The 22,752-nt window shown below is 38.3% G+C and overlaps 1 protein-coding gene across 4 annotated transcripts in view; it reads left to right on the plus strand.

Moving 5' to 3' along the window:
* RNF216 (ring finger protein 216) overlaps positions 1-22,752 on the plus strand; it is a 172,043-nt gene that overhangs the window by 11,981 nt on the left and 137,310 nt on the right. For 3 of the 4 annotated variants that reach the window (XM_060124573.1, XM_060124572.1, XM_060124575.1), the window contains exons 2-3: positions 7,601-7,736; positions 19,497-19,630. In XM_060124573.1, coding sequence (XP_059980556.1) covers positions 7,670-7,736; positions 19,497-19,630 — 201 coding nt within the window. In that variant the 5' untranslated portion in view covers positions 7,601-7,669. Of the gene's footprint in view, positions 1-7,600; positions 7,737-11,542; positions 11,716-19,496; positions 19,631-22,752 lie in introns of those variants that run through there. The other variant, XM_060124574.1, reaches the window with a different exon arrangement.

Below are 22,752 nucleotides of genomic sequence, written 5' to 3' on the forward strand. Positions count from 1 at the left end.
CTCATAGGGCTGTGTCCTGTCAGGAAGCCCTGGTTGATGAGTTTCAAAACTTCATGGATCCTAGACTGCTATATCTTTTTCAGATCTTACAGGGTCAGGGCCTCCTTGCACTTACCCACAGTTGAATTGAGCAAAACCGCTTCGTAGTATTAGCTCCTTTTTCAGATTGGCCTGTGTGCTTTCCAGTGAATTCCTGTCGCTTATTTGGGGTTATATATTGATACTATTCTCAGGTTTGAATGGTACCCTGTGCTTTCTGAGGCACCAGTGATGCTTCAAAAATTGTGTGGCTCTTGGTGGTTTGTCCTCATGTGCTTGCAGTTTGGAGTCTGTGGAGACTCCTTTGTTTTGTCTTGTTTTTGTGTAAACTGGAATTTTTGTAACCAGGGAATTTTTTTCTGTTTTTATTTGAAAATTTGGGGAGGTTTAAAAGCTATGGTGCCACCATTACTGCCATCTTCCCAGAATTTATTTATTTGTTTATTTATATTTGGCTGCTTTGGGTCTTCACTGCTGCGCTCGGGCTTTCTCTAGTTGCAGCGAGTGGGAGCTACTCTTCATTGTGCACAGGCTTTTCATTGCGGTGGCTTCTCTTGTTGCGGAGCACGGGCTCTAGGCGCATGGGCTTCAATAGTTGTGGCTCACAGGCTCTAGAGTGCAGGCTCATTAGTTGTGGTGAATGAGACTAGTTGCTCCGTGGCATGTGGCATCCTCCCGGACCAGGGCTTGAACCCGTGTCTTTCGCACTGGCAGGCAGATTCCTAACCACTGCATCACCAGGGAAGCCCCCATTTTTCAAGTTGTCTGATTCTTCTTTTCCTTTTTTTTTTTCTATTTTCAGTTAACATGTAGGAGTTCTTTATATTTTCTGGATAGGAACCTTTGTTATATGTATTGCAAATTTCTTTTCCCAGTGGCTTGCCTTTTCACTCTTAATAATTTCTTTGGTGAACAGAAGTATTTTATGTTAATGTACAATATTTCAGTCTTTTCTTTGGTGGACAGCCCTTTTTATTTCCTGTTTAAGATATATTTTCCAGCTCCGATTTGTGCAGGTATTTTCTTATGTTATCTTCCAGAAACTTTATTATTTTACCTTACCATTTAAATCAAAAGTTCACCTGAAATTGTTTTCATCTAAGGCATGAAGAAGAGGTCTAGTTCTTTGATCTTTCCTATGCTCCCAAAATATAGTTTTCCAGTACAGTGTCATATAGTTTTAAAAATCATGTTTATCCACTGCTCTGCAGTGCTGCTTTTGTCATAAATCAGTCGTCCATATGTGAATGAATCTGTTTGTGGACTCTGTTCCATTGGTCTCTTTTTCTCTTCTTTTGCCAATACCACATTGTCTTAATTATTGTAGCTTTATAATAATAAGACTAAATATCCAGTAGTATAAATTCTCCATGTTTTGTTTTTGTTTATGAATGCTTTACTTATACTTGGTTCTTTACATTTTCCTGTAAGTTTTAGAATCATCTAGTACATATCCATTTTTTAAATCTAAGGCTGTCTTAAACTTGTAGACCAATTTGGGGAGAATTGACATCTTTACAAACTTGAGTCTTCCAACCCACAAATGTGGTATGTCTCTCCATTTATCTACTCTTTAATTTCTCTCAGTGATGTTTTACAGTTTTCTGTGTAGAGGTCTTACACATTTTTCATGTGTTCATCCCTGTTATTTGATTGTTTTTGATACTACTCTTTTAAAATGTCTTTTTGTCTAATTGTTTCATACTAGTTCATTTTTTGTATGTTGGCCTTGTATCTAGAGATTTTGTTTTTCATTCATTCACTTATTCCAGTGGTATCTCTGTGTACAGTTACACATACAGATATACATAATTTTGTTCTCTTGTAATATTCTAGTATCTTTGTTTCCTCTTTCATGTAATCTATCTGGAATTGATGTTGATGGGTGGTATAAGGAATGTATCAAGGCTCATTTTCTTCCCATATAGATATCCACTTGGCCCAGCAATGTTTATTGAAAAGGCCATTCTTCCCACTGCATTTCACTAACACCTTTGTTTTTATGTGGCTGTGTTTCTGAGCCCTCTGTTCTATTTTTCTATCTTTGCATCAGTACCACAATCTTATCTGCAAATAATGCCACTTTTATTTCTTCCTTTCAACCTGATATTTTATTTTTTATTGCCTGACTCTGCTTGCTACAACCTCCAATACAGTGTTGACCAAAAAATGGTAAAAACTCAGTTTCAGAGAGAAAGCTTTTCAGTGTTTCACTCTTCGGTGTGAGGATTGCTCTAGTGTTTTTGAAACGGCTTTAATTAGATGAAGGAAATTCACTTCCAGTACCAATTTGCTGAGAGATTTTAGTCATGAATAGGTGTTAATTTTGAACACTTTTTTTTTTCAACTGCAGTGACTATGTAGTTTTCTTTTACTCTAGTGATGAACGTTGCATTGCTTTGGTTAGGATTTTTCATTTGTGTTCATGAGAGATTCTAGTCTTTCTAGTAATGTTCTCATCACCGTTCAGTATCAAAATTGTGCTAGCCTCGTAAAATGATTTCAGAAATAATGTTTGCTCTTTTTCTGTTCTCTGAGTTTTTGTAATACTAGTTACATTTCTTCTTCAAATGTTTAGGAAACTTTACTGGGCTTGCTGTATACTTTGTGGGAAGGTTATTAATTACTTATTCAGTTTCTTTATTTGATAGAGATCTGTTGAAATTTAATTTTTTTGTTCAATTGTGGTAAATTGTGTCTCAAGGAGTTTATTTCAGTTAAAATTTCAAATTAAGTGGTATAAAGTTATTCATGGTATTTTTTTATATTGTGGAATCTGTAGTGATGTCTTCTTTAACATTCCAGATGGTGGTAATTTGTGTTTTTTCCCTTTTTTTCTTAATCATTCTTAATAAAGGTTTATCAATCTTATTTAATCTTTTTAGATTTTTTTGTACGTTATTTATCTTTTTAGAGAAACCTTTTTGCTTTGATTTTTCTCAGTTTTATGTTTATAATCTGTTTCCGTTTCTGCTCTTATAAGTTTTTTCTGTGTACTTTTTCTGGGTTTAATTTACTGCTCTTTTTCTAACTTCTTGAGATCAAAGCTTAAATCAATGATTTTTGGGTTGTTTTTTCTTCTCTAAAGTATGCATTTGGACCTGTAAATTATCCTCTCAGCACTGCTTTAATTCCATCCCACAAATTTTGATGTGTTTTGTTTTCATTACCTTTCAGTTCAGTCAAAATAGTTTCTAATTTTCAATGTAATTTTTTTAACCCATGGGTTGTTTAGGTTACTTAATTTCTAATACGTAGTAATTTCCAATTTTTCTTTTACTGACTGTTGTCATACAACACATGCTGTATGATTTCAAACCCAGCACATTTGTTGAGGCTAGCTTTATGGCTCAGCATGTAGTCTGTTCTGTAAATGTTCCTGGTGCTTCTGAAAAGAATGTGTATTCTGCAGTAGTTAGGTGGAGTGATCTATAAATGTCAGTAAAGTCAGCTGTTTGATAGTGCTGTTCAAGTCTTCTGTCCAGCTGTAGGTGTGGATTTGTCTTATTTCTTTAAGGTCTGTCAATTTAAGCCATATATATTTTGAAACTGTGTTATTAAGTTCATACAGGTTTAACGTTGTTATATCTTCTGTGAGTTGACCTTATCTGGATGAAATCTCCCTACTTGTTTGTAATAATACTTGTAATATCCATTTTGTCAGATACTAGTGCACTCATGCGGTTTTTTATGGGTTTTGTAAAGAGCAGGGGGATAAAGTAGTTAAAAAGAGAATTTCAACAGAGAACTAGAATTTATTTTTAAAAATCAGATGGACTTTTTATTGACATATAGTTGCTGTACAATATTATATAAATTATAGGTGTACAAATACAGTGATTTACAATTTTAAACGGTTATATTCTATTTATAGTTATTATAAAATATTGACTATATTCCCCATGTTGTACAATCAGTATATCCTTGTAGCTTATTTTATACCTAATATTTTGTACCTTTATTTCCCCCTACCCCTATATTATTGCCCCTTCCCCCTTTCCTCTCTCCACTGGTAACCACTGCTTTGTTCTCTATATGTGTGAGTCTCCTACTTTTTTGTTACATTCAATAGTTTGATGTATTTTTTAGATTCCACATATAAGTAATACTTTACAGTATTTGTCTTTCTCTGTCTTATTTCATTTAGCATAATGCCCTCCAAGTCCATTCGTGTTGCTGCAAATGGCAAAACTTTGTTCTTTTTTTTTATGGCTGAGTAGTATTTCACTGCATAAATATACCACATCTTTTTTACCCATTCATCTTTTGATGGACACTTAAGTTGCTTCAATATCTTGGCAATTGTAAATAATGCTGCGATGAACATTGGGGTGCAGGTATCTTTTCGAATTAGTGTTTTTGTTTTTTTCAGATAAATACCCAAGAGTGGAATTCCTAGGTCATATGGTAGTTCTATTTTTAGTTTTTTGAGAAACCTCCATGTTGTTTTCCATAGTGGTTGCTCCAGTTTATATTCCCACCAACAGTGTACGAGGGTTCCCTTTTCTCCCCATCCTCTCCAACATTTGTTATTTGTGTTCTTTTTAATGATGGCCATTCTGACAGATGTGTGTTGATATCTCTTTGTGGTTTTGATTTGTATTTCCCTGATGATTTGCGATGTTGAACATCTTTTCATGTGCCTGTTGGCCATCTGCATTTCCTCAGATGGACATTTTATAATTAAGAACTACAGTATCTGAAATTAAGGACTTATTAGATGAGTTGTTAACGTTTGATGTTTGCTTTCTATCCTTTTACTTTAAATATTTCAGTTTTCTTGTACTTACACTGTTTATCTTGTAAAACACACTTAGTTGGGTTTCATTTATCCATTCTGATAATCTGTTTTTTAATTGTAGTAGTCTGTTTATGTAATATAATTTCTGATACAGTTGAATTTTTTAAAGTTGTACAGCATAATGACTTGACTTACGTACACTGAAATGATTACCACGATAAGTTTAGTTAACATCCATCCATATAGATACCAAAAGAAAAAAGTTTTTTCTCCCTATGATGAGAACTTTTAGGGTTTACCTTCTTAGCAACTTTCAGATGCACCAGACAACAGTGTTAACCTTAGTCCCCATGCTGTACATTACATCCCCAATACTTGTTTATCTTATACCTGGAAGTTTTACCTTTTGACCACCTTCATCCAATTCTCCCACCTCTTGTAAACACAAATCTGATCTCTTTTTCTGTGAGTCTTTTTTTATAGTTTTGTTTTTTTTGTTTGCTTGTTTGTTTTTAGATTCCACATGTAAGTGAGATCATACAGAATTTGTTTTTCTCTATCTGACTTATTTCACCTAGTATAATGCTCTCAGGGTCCATCCATGTTGTCTCAGATGTCAGGGTTTCCTTCTTTTTTGTAGTTGAATAGTATTCCATTTTCTTTACCCATTCATCTGTCAGTGGACACTTAGGTTGCTTCCATGTCTTGGCTATTATAAATAGTGCTGTAGTGAACATGGCAGTGCAGATATCTTCAAAGTATCGAGATATTTCGTTTCCTTCAGATATATACCCAGAAGTGGAATTGCTGGATCATGCGGTAGTTCTATTTTAAAATTTTTCAGGAACCTCCATACTGTTTTCCTTAGTGGCTGTTCCAACTTATAATCCCACCAACAGTGTACAAAGGTTCCCCTTTTTCCATATCCTGCTAGCATTGTTATCGCTCATAACAATGAGTTTTTGAATGAATGATACCCATTCTGACAGGCAGAGGTGATTTTGATTTGCATTTCCCTGATGTTTAGTGCTGTTGAGCACCTTTTAACATACCTGTTGGCCATTTGAATATCTTATTTGGGAAAATGTCTATTTAGGTCCTTTGCCCATTTTTAAAAATTGGATTATTTTGGGTTTTTTGCCATTGATCTCTGTGAGTTCTTTATATATTCTGAATTTTAGCACCTTATTAGGGGTTATGATTTGCAGATATTTTCACCCATTCCATAGGTTGCTGTAATTGAGTTTTTAATTTACTTTTTGAAAAATGTTTTTTAGTTCCTTTTTTTGTTTATTTTATTTTAACTTTTCCGGTTTAATTTTACTTTTTTAAAATATATGTTCCATCTGTTCTTTGATCCTTTGCTGATCTTTTGTATGTTCTTTTGTATGTTCTTTTGCAGTAATGGTTTGTTTGGGGTTTTTTTTGCGGTACGCGGGCCTCTTACAGCTGTGGCCTCTCCTGTTGCGGAGCACAGGCTCCGGAGGCGCAGGCTCAGCGGCCATGGTTCACGGGCCCAGCCGCTCTGTGGCGTGTGGGATCTTCCCAGACCGGGGCACGAACCCGTGTCCCCTGCATCGGCAGGCGGACTCTCAACCACTGCACCACCAGGGAAAGCCCCAGTAATGTTTTTTTTAATTTCTATTTTTCCTCTTCTGTTAGCTTTTTTTATTATTTATTCATTTATTTATTTTATACAAGTTGCTATAGATAACACATTTTTATTTTATTTTTTTGACTGCATGGGGTCTTCATTGCTGTGCGTGGGCTTTCTCTAGTTGCAGCGAGCAGGGGCTACTCTTTGTTGCAGTGCGCGTGCTTCTCATTGTGGTGGCTTCTCTTGTTGAGAAGCACAGGCTTTAGGTGTGTGGGTTTCGGTGTTTGCAGCACGCGGGCTCAGTAGCTGTGGCTCGCGGGCTCTAGAACACAGGCTCAGTAGTTGTGGTGCACGGGCTTAGTTGCTCCATGGCATGTGGGATCCTCCCAGACCAGGGCTCGAACCCATGTCCCCTGCATTGGCAGGCGGATTCTTAATAACTACTGCGCCACCAGGGAAGTCCCGTTCTGTTAGCTTTTTAGTTATTCATTTTTCATTTATTTATTTATTATTATTTTGTTGTTGTTGTGCTGGGTCTTGGTTGCAGCAGGTGGGCTCCTTAGTTGCAGCTCGCCGGCTCCTTAGTTGCCGCTTGCCTGCTCTTTAGTTGCGGCACATGGGCTCCTTAGTTGTGGCACACAAACTGAGTCACAGCATGCATGTGGGATCTCGCTCCCTGGCCAGGGATCGAACCTGGGCCCCCTGCATTGGGAGTGCGGAGTCTTAACCAGTGTGCCACCAGGGATGTCCCCTTATTTTTCTTTTTCTTTTTTTTTTTTTAATTTATTTTATTTACTTATTTATTGGCTGCGTTGGATCTTCATTGCTGCGCATGGGTTTTCTCTAGTTGTGGCAAGCAGGGGGCTACTCTTTGTTGTGGGACATGGGCTTCTCATCGCAGTGGCTTCTCTTGTTGTGGAGCACGGCCTCTAGGCACGCGGGCTTCAGTAGTTGTGGCACGAGGGCCCTAGAGTGTAGGCTCAGTTGTTGTGGCGCATGGGCTTAGTTGCTCCACGGCATGTGGGATCTTCCCAGACCAGGACTTGAAGCTGTGTCCCCTGCATTGGCAGGCAGATTCTTTAACCACTGTGCCACCAGGGAAGCGCCTATTTTTCTTTTTATGGTGTTTTCACGATAAGCTTAGAATGCTACCTTGACCAGGTATGTGGGAAGAGTTTTGATATTCCCTCATTCTTAATGTTCTTTTTTTTTTTCTTTTTCAGACTCTTTGGAACAGGTAGTCACCATGTTCAGATATTAGCAAGCACATAGCTGTATGTCTGCATTGGAAAATGGCAGAGGGAAACAACAATGAAGAGGTAATTCACTTGAACAACTTCCACTGCCACCGGGGACGAGGTAAGTGTTCTCACTTTCTCTCTTTCATCATTGCTTTTTCCCTTAGTGTTACAGTTATATCGTCTTCGAAATGAATCTGTTCTGCACCATGTAAAACCCAGAGACGTTTCATTTTTATATCTCAGGACATCAGGTTTAAATGGACTCATCAGACTAGAATTTTGTGTTAAATGGTGATTCTTGCTGGCATGAATGAAGTTTAAGAACCTTCTATCACAAGTAGATTAGATCTTAAGAGGTAGGAGTATAAGAACTGTGGTAGTTTTCAGTTTTTGAAGGAACAGTGACTGCAGAGGAGTGCACCTCCAGGCCTGTGCATTCTGAAAGTACTGAATCTGCTGCTAAAGCACTTCTGGTCCCTCATACAATACTTAACTTAGTTTTTGCCAGAAGATTCTGGTTTAGCCTTACAAGGAATTTTAGGACGTGTATTCTTTGACTTTACAGTTTAAAATTAGGGGAAATTCATTCATTCATAAAGGGAAGGGAGCCTACATTTCTCTAAGATTCCTAAATGCATATGAAATTTCCTATCAGATCGTAATTCACAGTTACATCTAGACTAAAAGGAAAAACGTTATGTTGATGAGTAGGAAAAGATCATAAGTATAAATTCCATGGAAAGAGTTTTACCATTTTTTGTGTGTTTTCCCGTTGATAATATTTTGTGCTTATGAAGACTTTTTTTTTTCAGCAGAAGGTAAATTATATATATAGGGCTTTCACATAATTTAAAATTGAGCAAATTTTTTATGCAAATAAATGGAGAAAAACAAGTTTGTTTAAGCTATGCAAATTATGAAAACAAAAGAAATACTGAATTTTTTAGGATTTTATTAATGTGTATTCTAACTTGGTAGTGATTATAGCCATAATTTATTGTGATTTAGGAAGTTTTAAATCCTAGTTGTAATTTGTATGTATGATCATTTCCAAATTTTCTGAACATGTATATCAAATAAATGTTGTGATTGTTTTTTTAACTGGGTCTTAAATATACTTCAACAAAGTCTCTTTAAGAACAACTAATTTATTCTGGGAAATTATTGGCTTTAGAGGTATATTTTTCTGTTGGACACGTTTTGTGTATTTTGCACCCGTTGTGAAGAATTTTGTCATGAGGAACTATACACATTTTAAGTGTATAGTTCAGTTAGTTTTGAAAAATGAATATACCCATATAACCACCACCTCAGTCATGATGTAGAACATATCCAGAAAGATTTCTATATGCCCCTTTGCAGGTAGTCCTCACCCCACTCCTGAACTAAGGAAACCACTGATTTGCTTTTTGTCACTATACAGTTTCATATAAATAGAATCATACAGTGTTTACTTTTTGTCCTGAATTCTTCTGCACAGCATAATTTTTTTGATTCATCCATGTTGTTGCATGTATCGGTAATTCAATCCCTTTTAATTGCTGAATAGTATTCACCTAAAATTTTATATTCAGTGAAGATAGCCTTAAAAATAAAGATAAAATAAAGAAAGGTTAAAAGTACAAGAATAAAAAAAAGATATATTATGCAAACAGTAGCCCTCAAGACAGAGCTGTTAAGTCTATATATTATTATATAAAGTAGACAATCCAGCCAGAAGTGTTAACACAGATAAAGAGTTCTGGGAAAGATAGAGTCTGGGAACATAGAACAATTCTAATCTCTATAGAGTAGTAATATGGTATCAAAATATACAAAGAAAACATTGACAGAACTAAAAGGAGAGTTGGACAAATCTACAATCAAAATGGGAGATTTTTAACATGTTTCTTTCAATAACTGAGAGAGATCAAGCACACAGAAACATTTGTATAAATATGGAACACTGGAAGAACACGATCAACAAACTGGACATAATAAACATATATGGGACTGCCACTGTACTCGGGACAGACCCGGGCGGCTGAAACCCTGTCTGCCCTCCAGGCCACGCACCAGGTGTTGCTGTCTCTAAGCTGAACCTGGTCACCTTCTTTGAGCAAAGAGCCCTGGAATGTGAAGAAAAGGAGACAACAGTCATACACCCAGATTGTGAGTACAGAGAGACCTTCAAGATGGCAGAGGAGTGAGACGTGGAGATCATCTTTCTCCCCACAAATACATCAAAACTACATCTACATGTGGAACAACTCCTACAGAACACCTACTGAATGCTGGCAGAAGACCTCAGACTTCCCAAAAGGCAAGAAACTCCCCACGTACATGGGTAGGACAAAAGAAAAAACAGACAAAAGGATAGGGACGTGACCTGCACCACTGGGAGGGAGCTGTGAAGGAGGAAAAGTTTCCACACACTAGGAAGCCCCTTCACTGGCAGAGACTGGCAGAGATGGGGTGTGTGTGGGAGGGCGGGGGGTGGAAGCTTCAGAGCCACAGAGCAGAGCACTGCAACAGGGGTGCAGAGGGCAAAGTGGAGAGATTCCCGCACAGAGGATTGGTGCCGACCAGCACTCACCAGCCTGAGAGGCTTGTCTGCTCACCCGCTGCAGCGGGCGGGGGCTGGGAGCTGAGGCTTGGGCTTCAGAGGTCAGATCCCAGGGAGAGGACTGGGGTTGGCTGCATGAGCACAGCCTGAAGGGGGCTAGTGTGCCACAGCTAGCCGGGAGGGAGTCCGGGAAAAAGTCTGGACCTGCCTAAGAGGCGAGAGACCATTGTTTCAGGGTGCGCAAGGAAGGGGATGCAGATCACCACCTAAACGAGCTCCAGAGACAGGCGCAAGCCGTGGCTATCAGTACAGACCCCAGAGACGGGCATGAGACGCTAAGCCAGCCGCTACAGACACCAAGAAGCCTGTGTACAAGCACAGGTCACTGTCCACACCTCCCCTCCCGGGAGCCTGTGCAGCCCACCACTGCCAGGGTCCCATGATCCAGGGACAGCTTCCCCGGGAGAACACACGGCGCACCTCAGGCTGTTGCTACGTCACACCAGCCTCTGCCACCACAGACTCGCCCCGCATTCTGTACCCCTCCCTCCCCCTGGCCTGAGTGAGCCAGAGCCCCCTAATCAGCTGCTACTTTAACCCCGTCCTGTCTGAGCGAAGGAACAGATGCCCTCAGCTGACCTACACGCAGAGGTGGGCCCAAATCCAAAGCTGAACCCCAGGAGCTGTGCAAACAAAGAAGAGAAAGGGAAATCTCTCCCAGCAGCCTCAGGAGCAGTGGATTATATCGCCACACTCAACTTGATGTACCCTGCATCTGTGGAATGCCTGAATAGACAACCTCATTCCAAAGTTGAGGCAGTGGACTTTGGCAGCAACGATATATATATTTTATTCCTTTTTCTCTTTTTGTGAGTTTGTATGTGTATGCTTCTTTGTGTGATTTTGTCTGTATAGCTTTGCTTTTACCATTTGTCCTAGGGTTCTGTCTGTCCGTTTTTTTTTTAATTACTTTTAAATTTTTTTATTTTTAATATTATTTATTTTAATAACAATTTTATTTTATTAATTTCTTTGTTTCTTTCTTTTTTTCTCCCTTTTCTTCTGAGCCATGTGGCCCACAGGGTCTTGGTGCTCTGGCTGGGTGTCAGGCCTGTGTCTCTGAGGTGGGAGAGCCAAGTTCAGGACATTGGTCCACCAGAGACCTCCTGGCTCCATGTAATATTAAACAGCAAAAGCTCTTCCAGAGATCTCCATCTCAATGCCAAGACCCAGCTCCACTCAACGACCAGCAGGCTATAGTGCTGGACACCCTATGCCAAACAACTAGCAAGACAGTAACACAACCCCACCCATTAACAGAGAGGCTGCCTAAAATCATAATAAGGTCACAGACGCCCCAAAACACACCATCGGATGCGGTCCTGCCCATCAGAAAGACAAGATCTAGCTTCTTCCTCCAGAACACAGGCACCAGTCCCCTCCACCAGGATGCCTACACAACCCACTGAACCAACCTTAGCCACTGGGGGCAGACACCAAAAACGATGGGAACTACAAACCTGCAGCCTGCGAAAAGGAGACCCCAAACACAGTAAGTTAAGCAAAATGAGATGAGAGAGAAACACACAGCAGATGAAGGAGCAAGATAAAAACGCACTAGACCAAACAAATGAAGAGGAAATAGTCTACCTGAAAAAGAATTCAGAGTAATGAGAGTAAAGATGATCCAAAATCTTGGAAATAGAATGGAGAAAATACAAGAAACATTTAACAAGAACCTAGAAGAACTAAAGAGCAAACAAACAATGATGAACAACACAATAAGTGAAATTAAAAATTCTCTAGAAGGAATCAGTAGCAAAATAACTGAGGCAGAAGAACAGGTAAGTGACCTGGAGGATAAAATAGTGGAAATAACTACTGCAGAGCAGAATAAAGAAAAAAGAATGAAAAAAATTGAGGACAGTCTCAGAGACCTCTGGGACAACATTAAACACACCAGCATTTGAATTACAGGGGTCCCAGAAGAAGAAGAGAAAAAGAAAGGGACTGAGAAAATACTTGCAGAGATTATAGTTGAAAACTTCCCTAATATGGGAAAGGAAAGAGTTAATCACATCCAGGAAGCACAGAGAGTCCCGTACAGGATAAATCCAAGGAGAAACAACGCCAAGACACATATTAATCAAACTATCAAAAATTAAATACAAAGTATTAAAAGCAGCAAGGGAAAAACAACAAATAACATACAAGGGAGTCTCCATAAGGTTAACAGCTGATCTTTCAGCAGAAGCTCTGCAAGCCATAAGGGAGTGGCAGGACATATTTAAAGTGATGAAAGGGAAAAACCTACAACCAAGATTACTCAGCAAGGATCTCATTCAGATTTGATGGAGAAATTAAAACCTTCACAGACAAGCAAAAGCTAAGAGAATTCAGCACCACCAAACCAGCTATACAATAAATGCTAAAGGAACTTCTCTAGGAAGGAAACACAAGAGAAAGAAAAGACCTACAGTAACAAACCCAGAACAATCAAGGAAATGGTAATAAGAACATACATATCGATAATTACCTTAAATGTAAATGGATTAAATGCTCCAACCAAAAGACATAGACTGGCTGAATGGATACAAAAACAAGACCCATATATATGCTGTCTACAAGAGACCCACTTCAGACCTAGGGACACATACAGACTGAAAGTGAGGGGATGGAAATGGAAATCAAAAGAAAGCTGGAGTAACAGTTCTCATATCAGACAAAATAGACTTTAAACTAAAGACTATTACAAGAGACAAAGAAGGACACTACATAATGTTCAAGGGATCAATCCAAGAAGGAAGATATAACAATTGTAAATATTTATGCACCCAGCATAGGAGCACCTCAGTACATAAGGCAAATGCTAACAGCCATAAAAGGGGAAATCAACTAACACAATCATAGTAGGGGACTTTAACACCCCACTTTCACCAGTGGTCAGATCATCCAAAATGAAAGTAAATAAGGAAACACAAGCTTTAAATCACACATTAAACAAGATGGACTTAATTGATATTTATAGGACATTCCATCCAAAAACAACAGAATACACTTTCTTCTCAAGTGCTCATGGAACATTCTCCAGGATAGATCATATCTTGGGTCACAAATCAAGCCTTGGTAAATTTAAGAAAATTGATTTCGTATCAAGTATCTTTTCCGATCACAATGCTATGAGACTAGATATCAATTACAGGAAAAAATCTGCAAAAAATACAAATACATGGAGGCTAAACAATACACTACTTAATAACCAAGAGATCACTGAAGAAATCAAAGAGGAAATCAAAAAATAGCTAGAAACAAATGACAATGAAAACACGGCGACCCAAAACCTACGGGATGCAGCAAAAGCAGTTCTAAGAGGGAAGCTTATAGCAATACAGTCCTACCTCAGGAAACAAGAAACATCTCAAATAAACAACCTAACCTTACACCTAAAGCAATTAGAGAAAGAAGAACAAAAAAACCCCAAAGTTAGCAGAAGGAAAGAAATCATAAAGATCAGATCAGAAATAAATGCAAAAGAAATGAAGGAAACAGTAGCAAAGATCAATAAAACTAAAAGCTGGTTCTTTGAGAAGATAAACAAATTTGATAAACCATTAGCCAGACTCATCAAGAAAAAAAGGGAGAAGACTCAAATCAATAGCATTAGAAATGAAAAAGGAGAAGTAACAACTGACGCTGCAGAAATACAAAGGATCATGAGAGATTACTACAAGCAGCTATATGCCAATAAAATGGACAACCTGGAAGAACTGGACAAATTCTTAGAAAAGCACAACCTTCTGAGACTGAACCAGGAAGAAATAGAAAATATAAACAGACTAATCACAAGCACTGAAATTGAGACTGTGATTAAAAATCTTCCAAAAAACAAAAGCCCAGGACCAGATGGCTTCACAGGCGAATTCTATCAAACATTTAGAGGAGAGCTAACACCTATCCTTCTCAAACTCTTCCAAAATATAGCAGAGGGAGGAACACTCCCAAACTCATTCTGTGAGGCCACCATCACCCTGATACCAAAACCAGACAAGGATGTCACAAAGAAAGAAAACTACAGGCCAAGATCACTGATGAATGTAGATGAAAAAATCCTCAACAAAATACTAGGAAACAGAATCCAACAGCACATTAAAAGGATCATACACCATGGTCAAGTGGGGTTTATCCCAGGAATGCAAGGATTGTTCAATATATACAAATCAATCAATGTGATACACCATATTAACAAATTGAAGGAGAAAAACCATATGATCATCTCAATAGATGCAGAGAAAGCTTTCAACAAAATTCAACACCCTTTTACGATAAAAACCCTCCATAAAGTAAGCATAGAGGGAACTTACCTCAACATAATAAAGGCCATATATGACAATCCCACAGCCAACATTGTTCTCAACGGTGAAAAACTGAAACCATTTCCACTAAGATCAGGAACAAAACAAGGTTGCCCACTCTCACCACTGTTATTCAACATAGTTTTGGAAGTTGTAGCCACAGCAATCAGAAGAAAAAGAGATAAAAGGAATACAAATTGGAAATGAAGAAGTAAAGCTGTCACTGTTTGCAGATGACATGACATTATACATAGAGAATCCAAAAGACGCTACCAGAAAACTACTAGAGCTAATCAATGAATTTGGTAAAGTAGCAGGATACAAAATTAATGCACAGAAATCTCTTGAATTCCTGTACACTAATGATGAAAAATCTGAAAGAGAAATTAAGGAAACACTCCCATTTACCATTGCAACCAAAATAATAAAATACCTAGGAATAAACCTACCTAAGGAGACAAAAGACCTGTATGCAGAAAACTATAAGACACCGATGAAAGAAATTAAAGATGCTACAAACAGATGGAGAGAAATAGCATGTCCTTGGATTGGAAGAATCAACATTGTGAAAATGACTATACTACCCAAAGCAATGTACAGATTCAATGCAATCTCTGTCAAACTACCAGTGGCATTTTTCACAGAACTAGAACAAAAAAATCTTAAAATTTGTATGGATACACAAAAGACCCCGAATAGCCAAAGCAATCTTGAGAAAGAAAAACAGAGCTGGAGGAATCAGGCTCCCTGACTTCAGACTATACTACAAAGCTGCAGTAATCAAGACAGTATGGTACTGGCACAAAAACAGACATACAGATCAATGGAACAGGATAGAAAGCCCAGAGATAAACCCGCACACATATGGTCACCTTATTTTTGATTAAGGAGGCAGGAATATACAGTGGAACAAAGACAGCCTCTTCAATAAGTGGTGCTGGGAAAACTGGACAGCTACATGTAAAAGAATGAAATTAGAACACTCCCTAACACCATACACAAAAATAAACTCAAAATGGATTAAAGATCTAAATGTAAGGCCAGATACTATAAAGCTCTTAGAGGAAAACATAGGCAGAACACTCCATGACATAAATCACAGCAAGATTCTTTTTGATCCACCTCTTAGAGAAATGGAAATAAAAACAAAAATAAACAAATGGAACCTAATGAAACTTAACAGCTTTTGCACAGCAAAGGAAACCATAAACAAGATGAAAAGACAACCCTCGGAATGGGAGAAAATATTTGCAAATGAGGCAACTGACAAAGGATTAATCTCCAGAATTTGCAAGCAGCTTGTGCAGCTCAATATCAAAAAAACAAACAACCCAATCCAAAAATAGGCAGAAGACCTAAATAGACATTTCTCCAAAGAAGATATACAGATAGCCAACAAACACATGAAAGAATGTTCAACATCACTAATCATTAGAGAAATGCAAATCAAAACTACAATGAGGTGTCACTTCACACCAGTCAGAATGGCCATCCTCAAAAAATCTACAAACAATAAATGCTGGAGAGGGTGTGGAGAAAAGGGAACCCTCTTGGACTCTTGGTGGGAATGTAAATTGATACAGCCACTATGGAGAACAGTATGGAGGTTCCTCGAAAAACTAAAAATAGAACTACTGTACGACCCAGCAATCCCACTACTGGGCATATACCCAGAGAAAACCATAATTCAAAAAGAGTCATGTACCACAGTATTCACTGCAGCTCTATTTACAGTAGCCAGGACATGGAAGCAACTTAAGTGTCCATCGACAGATGAATAGATAAAGAAGATGTGGCACATATATACAATGTAATATTACTCAGCCATAAAAAGAAATGAAATTGAGTTATTTGTAGTGAGGTGGATGGACCTAAAATCTGTCATACAGAGTGAAGTAAGTCAGAAAGAGAAAAACAAATACCGTATGCTAACACATATATATGCAATCTTAAAAAAAAATGGTTATGAAGAACCTAGGGGCAGGACAGGAATAAAGATGAAGATGTAGAGAATGGATTTGAGGACATGGGGAGCGGGAAGGGTAAGCTGGGACGAAATGAGAGAGTGGCATGGACTAATATATACTACCAAATGTAAAATAGATAGCTAGTGGGAAGCAGCCGCATAGCACAGGGAGATCAGCTTGGTGCTTTGTGGGATGGGGAGGATGGGAGGGAGGAGGAGGAGAGATGGGGACATATGTGTATGTATAGCTGATTCATTTTGTTATAAAGCAGTAACTAACACACCATTGTAAAGCAGTTATACTCCAGTAAAGATGTTTTAAATAAATAAGCAACAAACATATATTGAATGTTGCACCCAATGTGTTTACCAAAATTGACATTTTGAGCAACAAAACAAGTTTCCAGTTCCTGCACTGCTGGTGGGAGTGTAAATTGGCACAGACATTTGGAAAATTGGTTGGCATTGTCCACTAAAATTGAACATATGCTTTCCCTGTGGCTCAGCGCTTCTCTTAGAATGTACCCAACTGAAATGAGTCTATCAAGATACATATACAAGAATGTTCATAACAGCATTATCCAAACAGGCAAGACTCGAACCAACCCAAATGTCTGTCAACAGAAGAATAAGTAACTTATGATATATTCATATAGTAAATTACATACAGCAACGAAAACTACGTACTGTAACATGCAACAACGTGGATATATCTCAGACATGTTGTTTGCAAGGAAGCCAGAATCAAAAGAATGTATTTTCAGGAACTAATGTGAGTAGTTTAGACTACTAACGTGCAAGAAATGTATTTACGAACCTTTGTGATGGTCACTCGGGTATGGGCCTTTTGTGTTAATTCATAGCCTTTGCTCTGTTATACTTTAAAATTTTAAAGTATATTTTTAAAAGCTAATGTGTTTATATGTGGTATGTTGGGGAGTATCTTTGGGCTTCACTGTAAGGTGATAGGTTTAAAACCAACTTTTTAGCTGGGTGCCCCACGGTTGTTGTCTGTGTGTTTTTCTTGGGCCAATTCTTCCAGAGAGGAATCTACAGTGTCTTGAATGTGGAATTCAAGACTGTTTGCCAGCATTCAGGGAGCCAAGCGGCAGAAGGCAGCCAGGGTCTTACTCATTATGGCTGTTCCAGTGACACCCCTTTCCTCTCTTGGCGTGGTGTCTAGTGACTCGCTGCCTCAGTGGCTCTTCAGTGGACCTCCACAGTGTGGGTCTTCTGGAATGGCTGAGTGAGAAGCTTGGCAAATCTTCTCCCCCAAATCAACCGTAAAATTAGACAGAATTGTCTAAAATAACCTTTTCTTTTTTTTTTTTTTTTTTTTTTTTTTCTTTTTGCGGTACGCGGGCCTTTCACTGTTGTGGCCTCTCCCATTGCGGAGCACAGGCTCCGGACGCGCAGGCTCAGTGGCCATGGCTCATGGGCCCAGCCGCTCCGCGGCATGTGGGATCTTCCCAGACCAGGGCACGAACCCGTGTCCCCTGCATTAGCAGGTGGACTCTCAACCACTGCGCCACCAGGGAAGCCCTAAAATAACCATTTAAAGACTGGAAATGACCAAAGGCATACAGTAATTGAGAACAGTTATTCAGGAAATCTACGATTCTGCAACATGAATTAGGCCACCTCTGATTGGCCGCCCCCGCTGCAGGCTGTGGATTTGAGCCTTATCCACTCTTCTAGAGCTCTTGTCATGTGTAAATCTGCTGTTTGCCAGAATTTTTTTTAAATCTCCTGCTGGCTATTATCTCCTTTTCTCTTCTTTGTGTACTTAAGAGGTTATACTTTTTAAAAGTTCGTTTACTATCATTTTAGTAGGGTTTCATCAGGTGATGGTGATAATCACTTGGATTCATTATGCAGGTTTTAGAGAAATCCTCTATAATGTACTTCCGCAGGCCCTCAGTTCAGTTGGTTGTTTCTGTGTAGGTAGCATTGGACTTAAAATCAGGCAACTTCACTGTGTGTCAAGTACTATAATAAACAAGCATTTTAGGTAATACAGCTATTTGAGGTAGGCAGTGTTGTTAGCCTTTCTTTAATGTTGAGGAAATGGATGCCTAAAGAAGTAAATAATGGCATCATATAGCTAGTATGTGGTAGAGCTGAGGCTGGAATCCAGGCAGTCTGACCTTAGATCCCGTGGACGTACCTGTTTTAAACTACTGTCTTGGCATTACCACAGTCCTGTTACAGGAATGAAATGAGATAATTGGTTTTATATTGCTTTTCAGGTTGTTGGGTAACATAAAAATACATGAGGCATTAACCTTGAGAAAAATATTAGAGCTTTAATGGAGGAATTATTAATTTGTGTTATCCAGTAATTCATATCAAACGTGCTTTGTCTTCAAACAAATAAAAGTACTTGGAGACCTTTAACAGAATTATTACATCTATCAATAGATGGTTAGTTTAACTCTAGTTATATTTAAAAGGAAACAGGAAGATTAAAGTGCTTACTGTCATAGATGATAAATGGGTGTTTGACTAAAACACTGAAATATGTTTGAGTAAGTGATATTTAAGGTTTGTGTCTAAGGTGAGCAAATTTTAATATTTTAAATATTAAGTGAAAATTTTACTGTTTCTGAGTGAAAGTTTTTTCAGACCTATCAGTTTGAATAAAGCAGTGTTTTATATTTCTTTGGAAGAATAGAGGTGAGATGGGAGGCCATAATTTCACTTTTAAGAAATGAGCAGTCGAGAAGATTTTATCAACAGATTCCTCCAGTCTAGTATAAGAAAAAGTTGATAATCTTGAGCATAGTAATTGTCAGATTTTCTCTGGTGATTCCCAAAATGAATTATTGGCAAAGATCAGCATGGAAAAATGGCTCATTTTAATGCTTGGTTGCATGTGCTGCTTGAGGAGATAAGTTAACACTCCATTAGCTGTAAACTTGGCTTTAAGCTTGACCCTTTTCATGCCAAAGTTGAATTAAAGGACAATGTGATTATGCCCACCTCCTCCTAACAGTGTTCTCTGCCTACTTTTAGACTGGATCAATCTCAGAGATGGACCCATCACCATATCTGACTCCTCTGATGAGGAAGGGGTTCCAATGCTGGTCACCCCAGCTCCTCAGCAGCATGATGAAGAGGACCTGGATGATGATGTCATCCTGGCGGAAGTGAGTTTTCTAAAACTTAACGTGACGAGGCATATTGCAAGTTAATAATCTGATTCTTCAGCCACTCAGTAGTGGGTAGGGGCCTTATAGAACAGCTGAGAGCACCTCTTGTGCTACACTTGTAGCACTATTTGTTTGCACTTGTTCTACATTTCTGAGAACAGCCTCTTTTATACCCTACCTGATGTCCCCTTAGCTTAGAAGTCAGAAGCTGTATGTTTTGGTCTATTTCTGGACTTAACTTCTGAACTGTTGCTCTGACTCTTCATGTACTAGTCCACAGTGTTGTAATTACTATGTCCTTATAATGTATCTTAATATCAGATAGTGCCCATCTCCCCTTATTACTCTGTATTTTTCAGACTCATCCAGGATATTTTGTGCTTATATTTTAATGCAGATTTTAAGATCAGCTTTTCTAATTTCAAAAGATAGGTAGATAGTTTGTTTAATTTAAAACATATTTTATTGTTATAGAAAGTTTTTATAATATTGACCCTTTCTAACTAAGAACAAGTTCTTTCTGTCTAACCTTTTATATTCCTCAGCCAGAGCATTTTGAATTTTTCTTACAATAGATCTTAAACATTTTTAAGTTTGTTCCTGGTTATTTTATGTTTTCTCTTGCTTTTGTAAATAGCATCTTTTCTTCTGTGTACCTTTTAAACCTTTTTTTTAAATTTAAAAGTCTGTTGGTTTTTATATTAATTTCATAATCAGCTTGTTTTTATTGTCTGTAGTCATTTTTCAGTTGACCCAAGGAATGGTATCTGGTCCATCTGTAAATAATGATACAGTTTCTTCCTTTCCAGTTTTTATACTTGTCTAATTATATTAAGTGATAAGTCTTCAAATTTTTTAAGTAATAGTGGTAATAGAAATAATAAAAATAGCCACTGACATAAATGGGAATACTTTTAATATTTCTTCTTAAGTGTGATGGTGACTTATTGCTTGAGATACCGTTTTTAAATTATGTTAAGGAAGTAGCTATCTACTTTATTTCAAGTTTTTATTAATGAGTAAATGTAGAATTCTGTCAAATTCAATCTCAGCATCTGTGGAGATTATTATATGATTTTTTAAAAATCCGTTAATGTGGTAAATTACTTTGTCTCTGGGCAGACTTTGCTTGGTAATGGTATTACAGTATTATCGTAATGTGCTATTAGATTCTATTTGCTAAGATTTATTTAGGGTTTTCTCCATAGATCTCACGAGTGAGATTGGCCCATAGGGGTGTGTGTGTGCCTGGGCTGTCCTTGACAAATTTTTTATAAACATTATTCTGACTTCATGAAGAGTCTAGAAGTTTTCTTTCTTTTTCTGTGCTCTGATAAAATATTTTAAATAATGTTGGAGTTACCTGTTCTTTAAAGATTTGGTAGAACTTACCCTAAAGGCATCTGGGCTATTTCTTTTCATGGAGGACGGTTCTTTGAAACTGTTTCAGCTTCTTCTGTGGTGATTGACATGTCTAGATTTTGTGTTGCTTTCAGTATCTGTTTTGGTCCCTGATATTTTTCTAGAAAATCATTTATTTCTTCAGCGTTTTTTAATGTATTTAATAGAGTTAAACAAAATAGCCTGTTCTTTCTACTTACTCTGAACCTATGGTTCCTCCATTTTCCTTTTCTATTTTAGTGTAGCTGTGGTTTTTTAGCCTTTTTTCTTGATTTGATGAGCTAACCATTATCTTCCCTCCTCCCTTCTTCTCTTCCACCCAGTCCTAAGAACTACTAACCACTTGTGTCTCTATAGATTTGCCTATTCTAGACATTTTATATGAACGGAATCATATACTATTTGGTCCTTTGTGACCAGCTTCTTTCTTTAGCATAACGTTTTCAAGGTCATCTGTGATGACCAATCGGTACTTCACTCCTTTCTGTTGCTGAATAATATTCCATTGTGTGGATATACCACATCTTGTTTAGCCTTTCATCAATTGATGGACATTTGAGTTGCTTCCACTTTTTTGTGATTATGAATAATGAATAATGCTGCTATGAACATTTATGTAGAAGTTTTTCTGTGGACATATGTTTTCGTTTCTTTTGAGTATTGTCTTAGTCTATTTGGGCTGCTCTAACAAGATACCACAGACGGGGTAGCTTATAACAGAAATTTATTGCTCACACTTCTGCAGGCTGGGAAGTTCAAGATCAAGACTCCAGCATGATCGTGTAAAGGTCCTCTTCCTGGTTCACAGCTTTCTCACTGTGTCCTCACATGGTGGAAGGAGCTAGGAATCTCCCTGGAGCCTCTTCTGTAAAGGCACTAATCCCATTCATGAGGGTTCTACCCTCATGACTTAGCACCTCCCAAAGACTCCCCCTACTGCTGCCATTACCTTTGGTGATTAGGATTTCAACATATGAATTTGGAGGTAGAGGGAGTGGGCACATTCAGACCATAGCAGGTATATACCTAGGAATGGAATTGCTGGATCACAAGGTAAATCTGTATTTTACTTTCCCAGACTGTTTTCCATAGTAGTAGCACCATTTTACATTCCTACCAGCAGTGTGAGTGTTCCAGCTTCTCCATATTCTCACCAATAATTGCTGTCTATCTTTCTTATTACAGCCATCTTCATGGTTGTGAAGCAGTATCTCATTATGATTTTGATTTGCATTTCCCGATGGCTCATGATGTTGGCCTCTTTTCATGTGCTTATTGGCCATTTGTATATCTTTGGAGAAATGTCTATGCAGATCCTTTGCTCGTTTTTTTTTTTAATTTTTTTAAATTTTATTTTTGGTTGCATTGGGTCTTCGTTGCTGCACGCGGGCTTTCTCTAGTTGCATCGTGCGGGGGCTACTCTTCATTGCCATGCGCGGGATTCTCGTTGCGGTAGCTTCTCTTGTTGTGGAGCATGGGCTCTAGGCGTGCGGACTTCAGTAGTTGTGGCTCACGGGCTCTAGGGTGCAGGCTCAGTAGTTGTGGCGCATGGGCTTAGTTGCTCTGTGGCATGTGGGATCTTCCCGGACCAGAGCTCGAACCCGTGTCCCCTGCATTGGCAGGCGGATTCTTAACCACTGTGCCACCAGGGAAGCCCCTGTATATATTGTTTTAAACCCTGTGTTTTTTACAATCAGTATTCACTTTACCTTCTCCAG

Source organism: Lagenorhynchus albirostris, chromosome 15 (genome assembly GCF_949774975.1).
Source record: "Lagenorhynchus albirostris chromosome 15, mLagAlb1.1, whole genome shotgun sequence".
In the NCBI taxonomy this organism is placed as follows: domain Eukaryota; kingdom Metazoa; phylum Chordata; class Mammalia; order Artiodactyla; family Delphinidae; genus Lagenorhynchus; species Lagenorhynchus albirostris.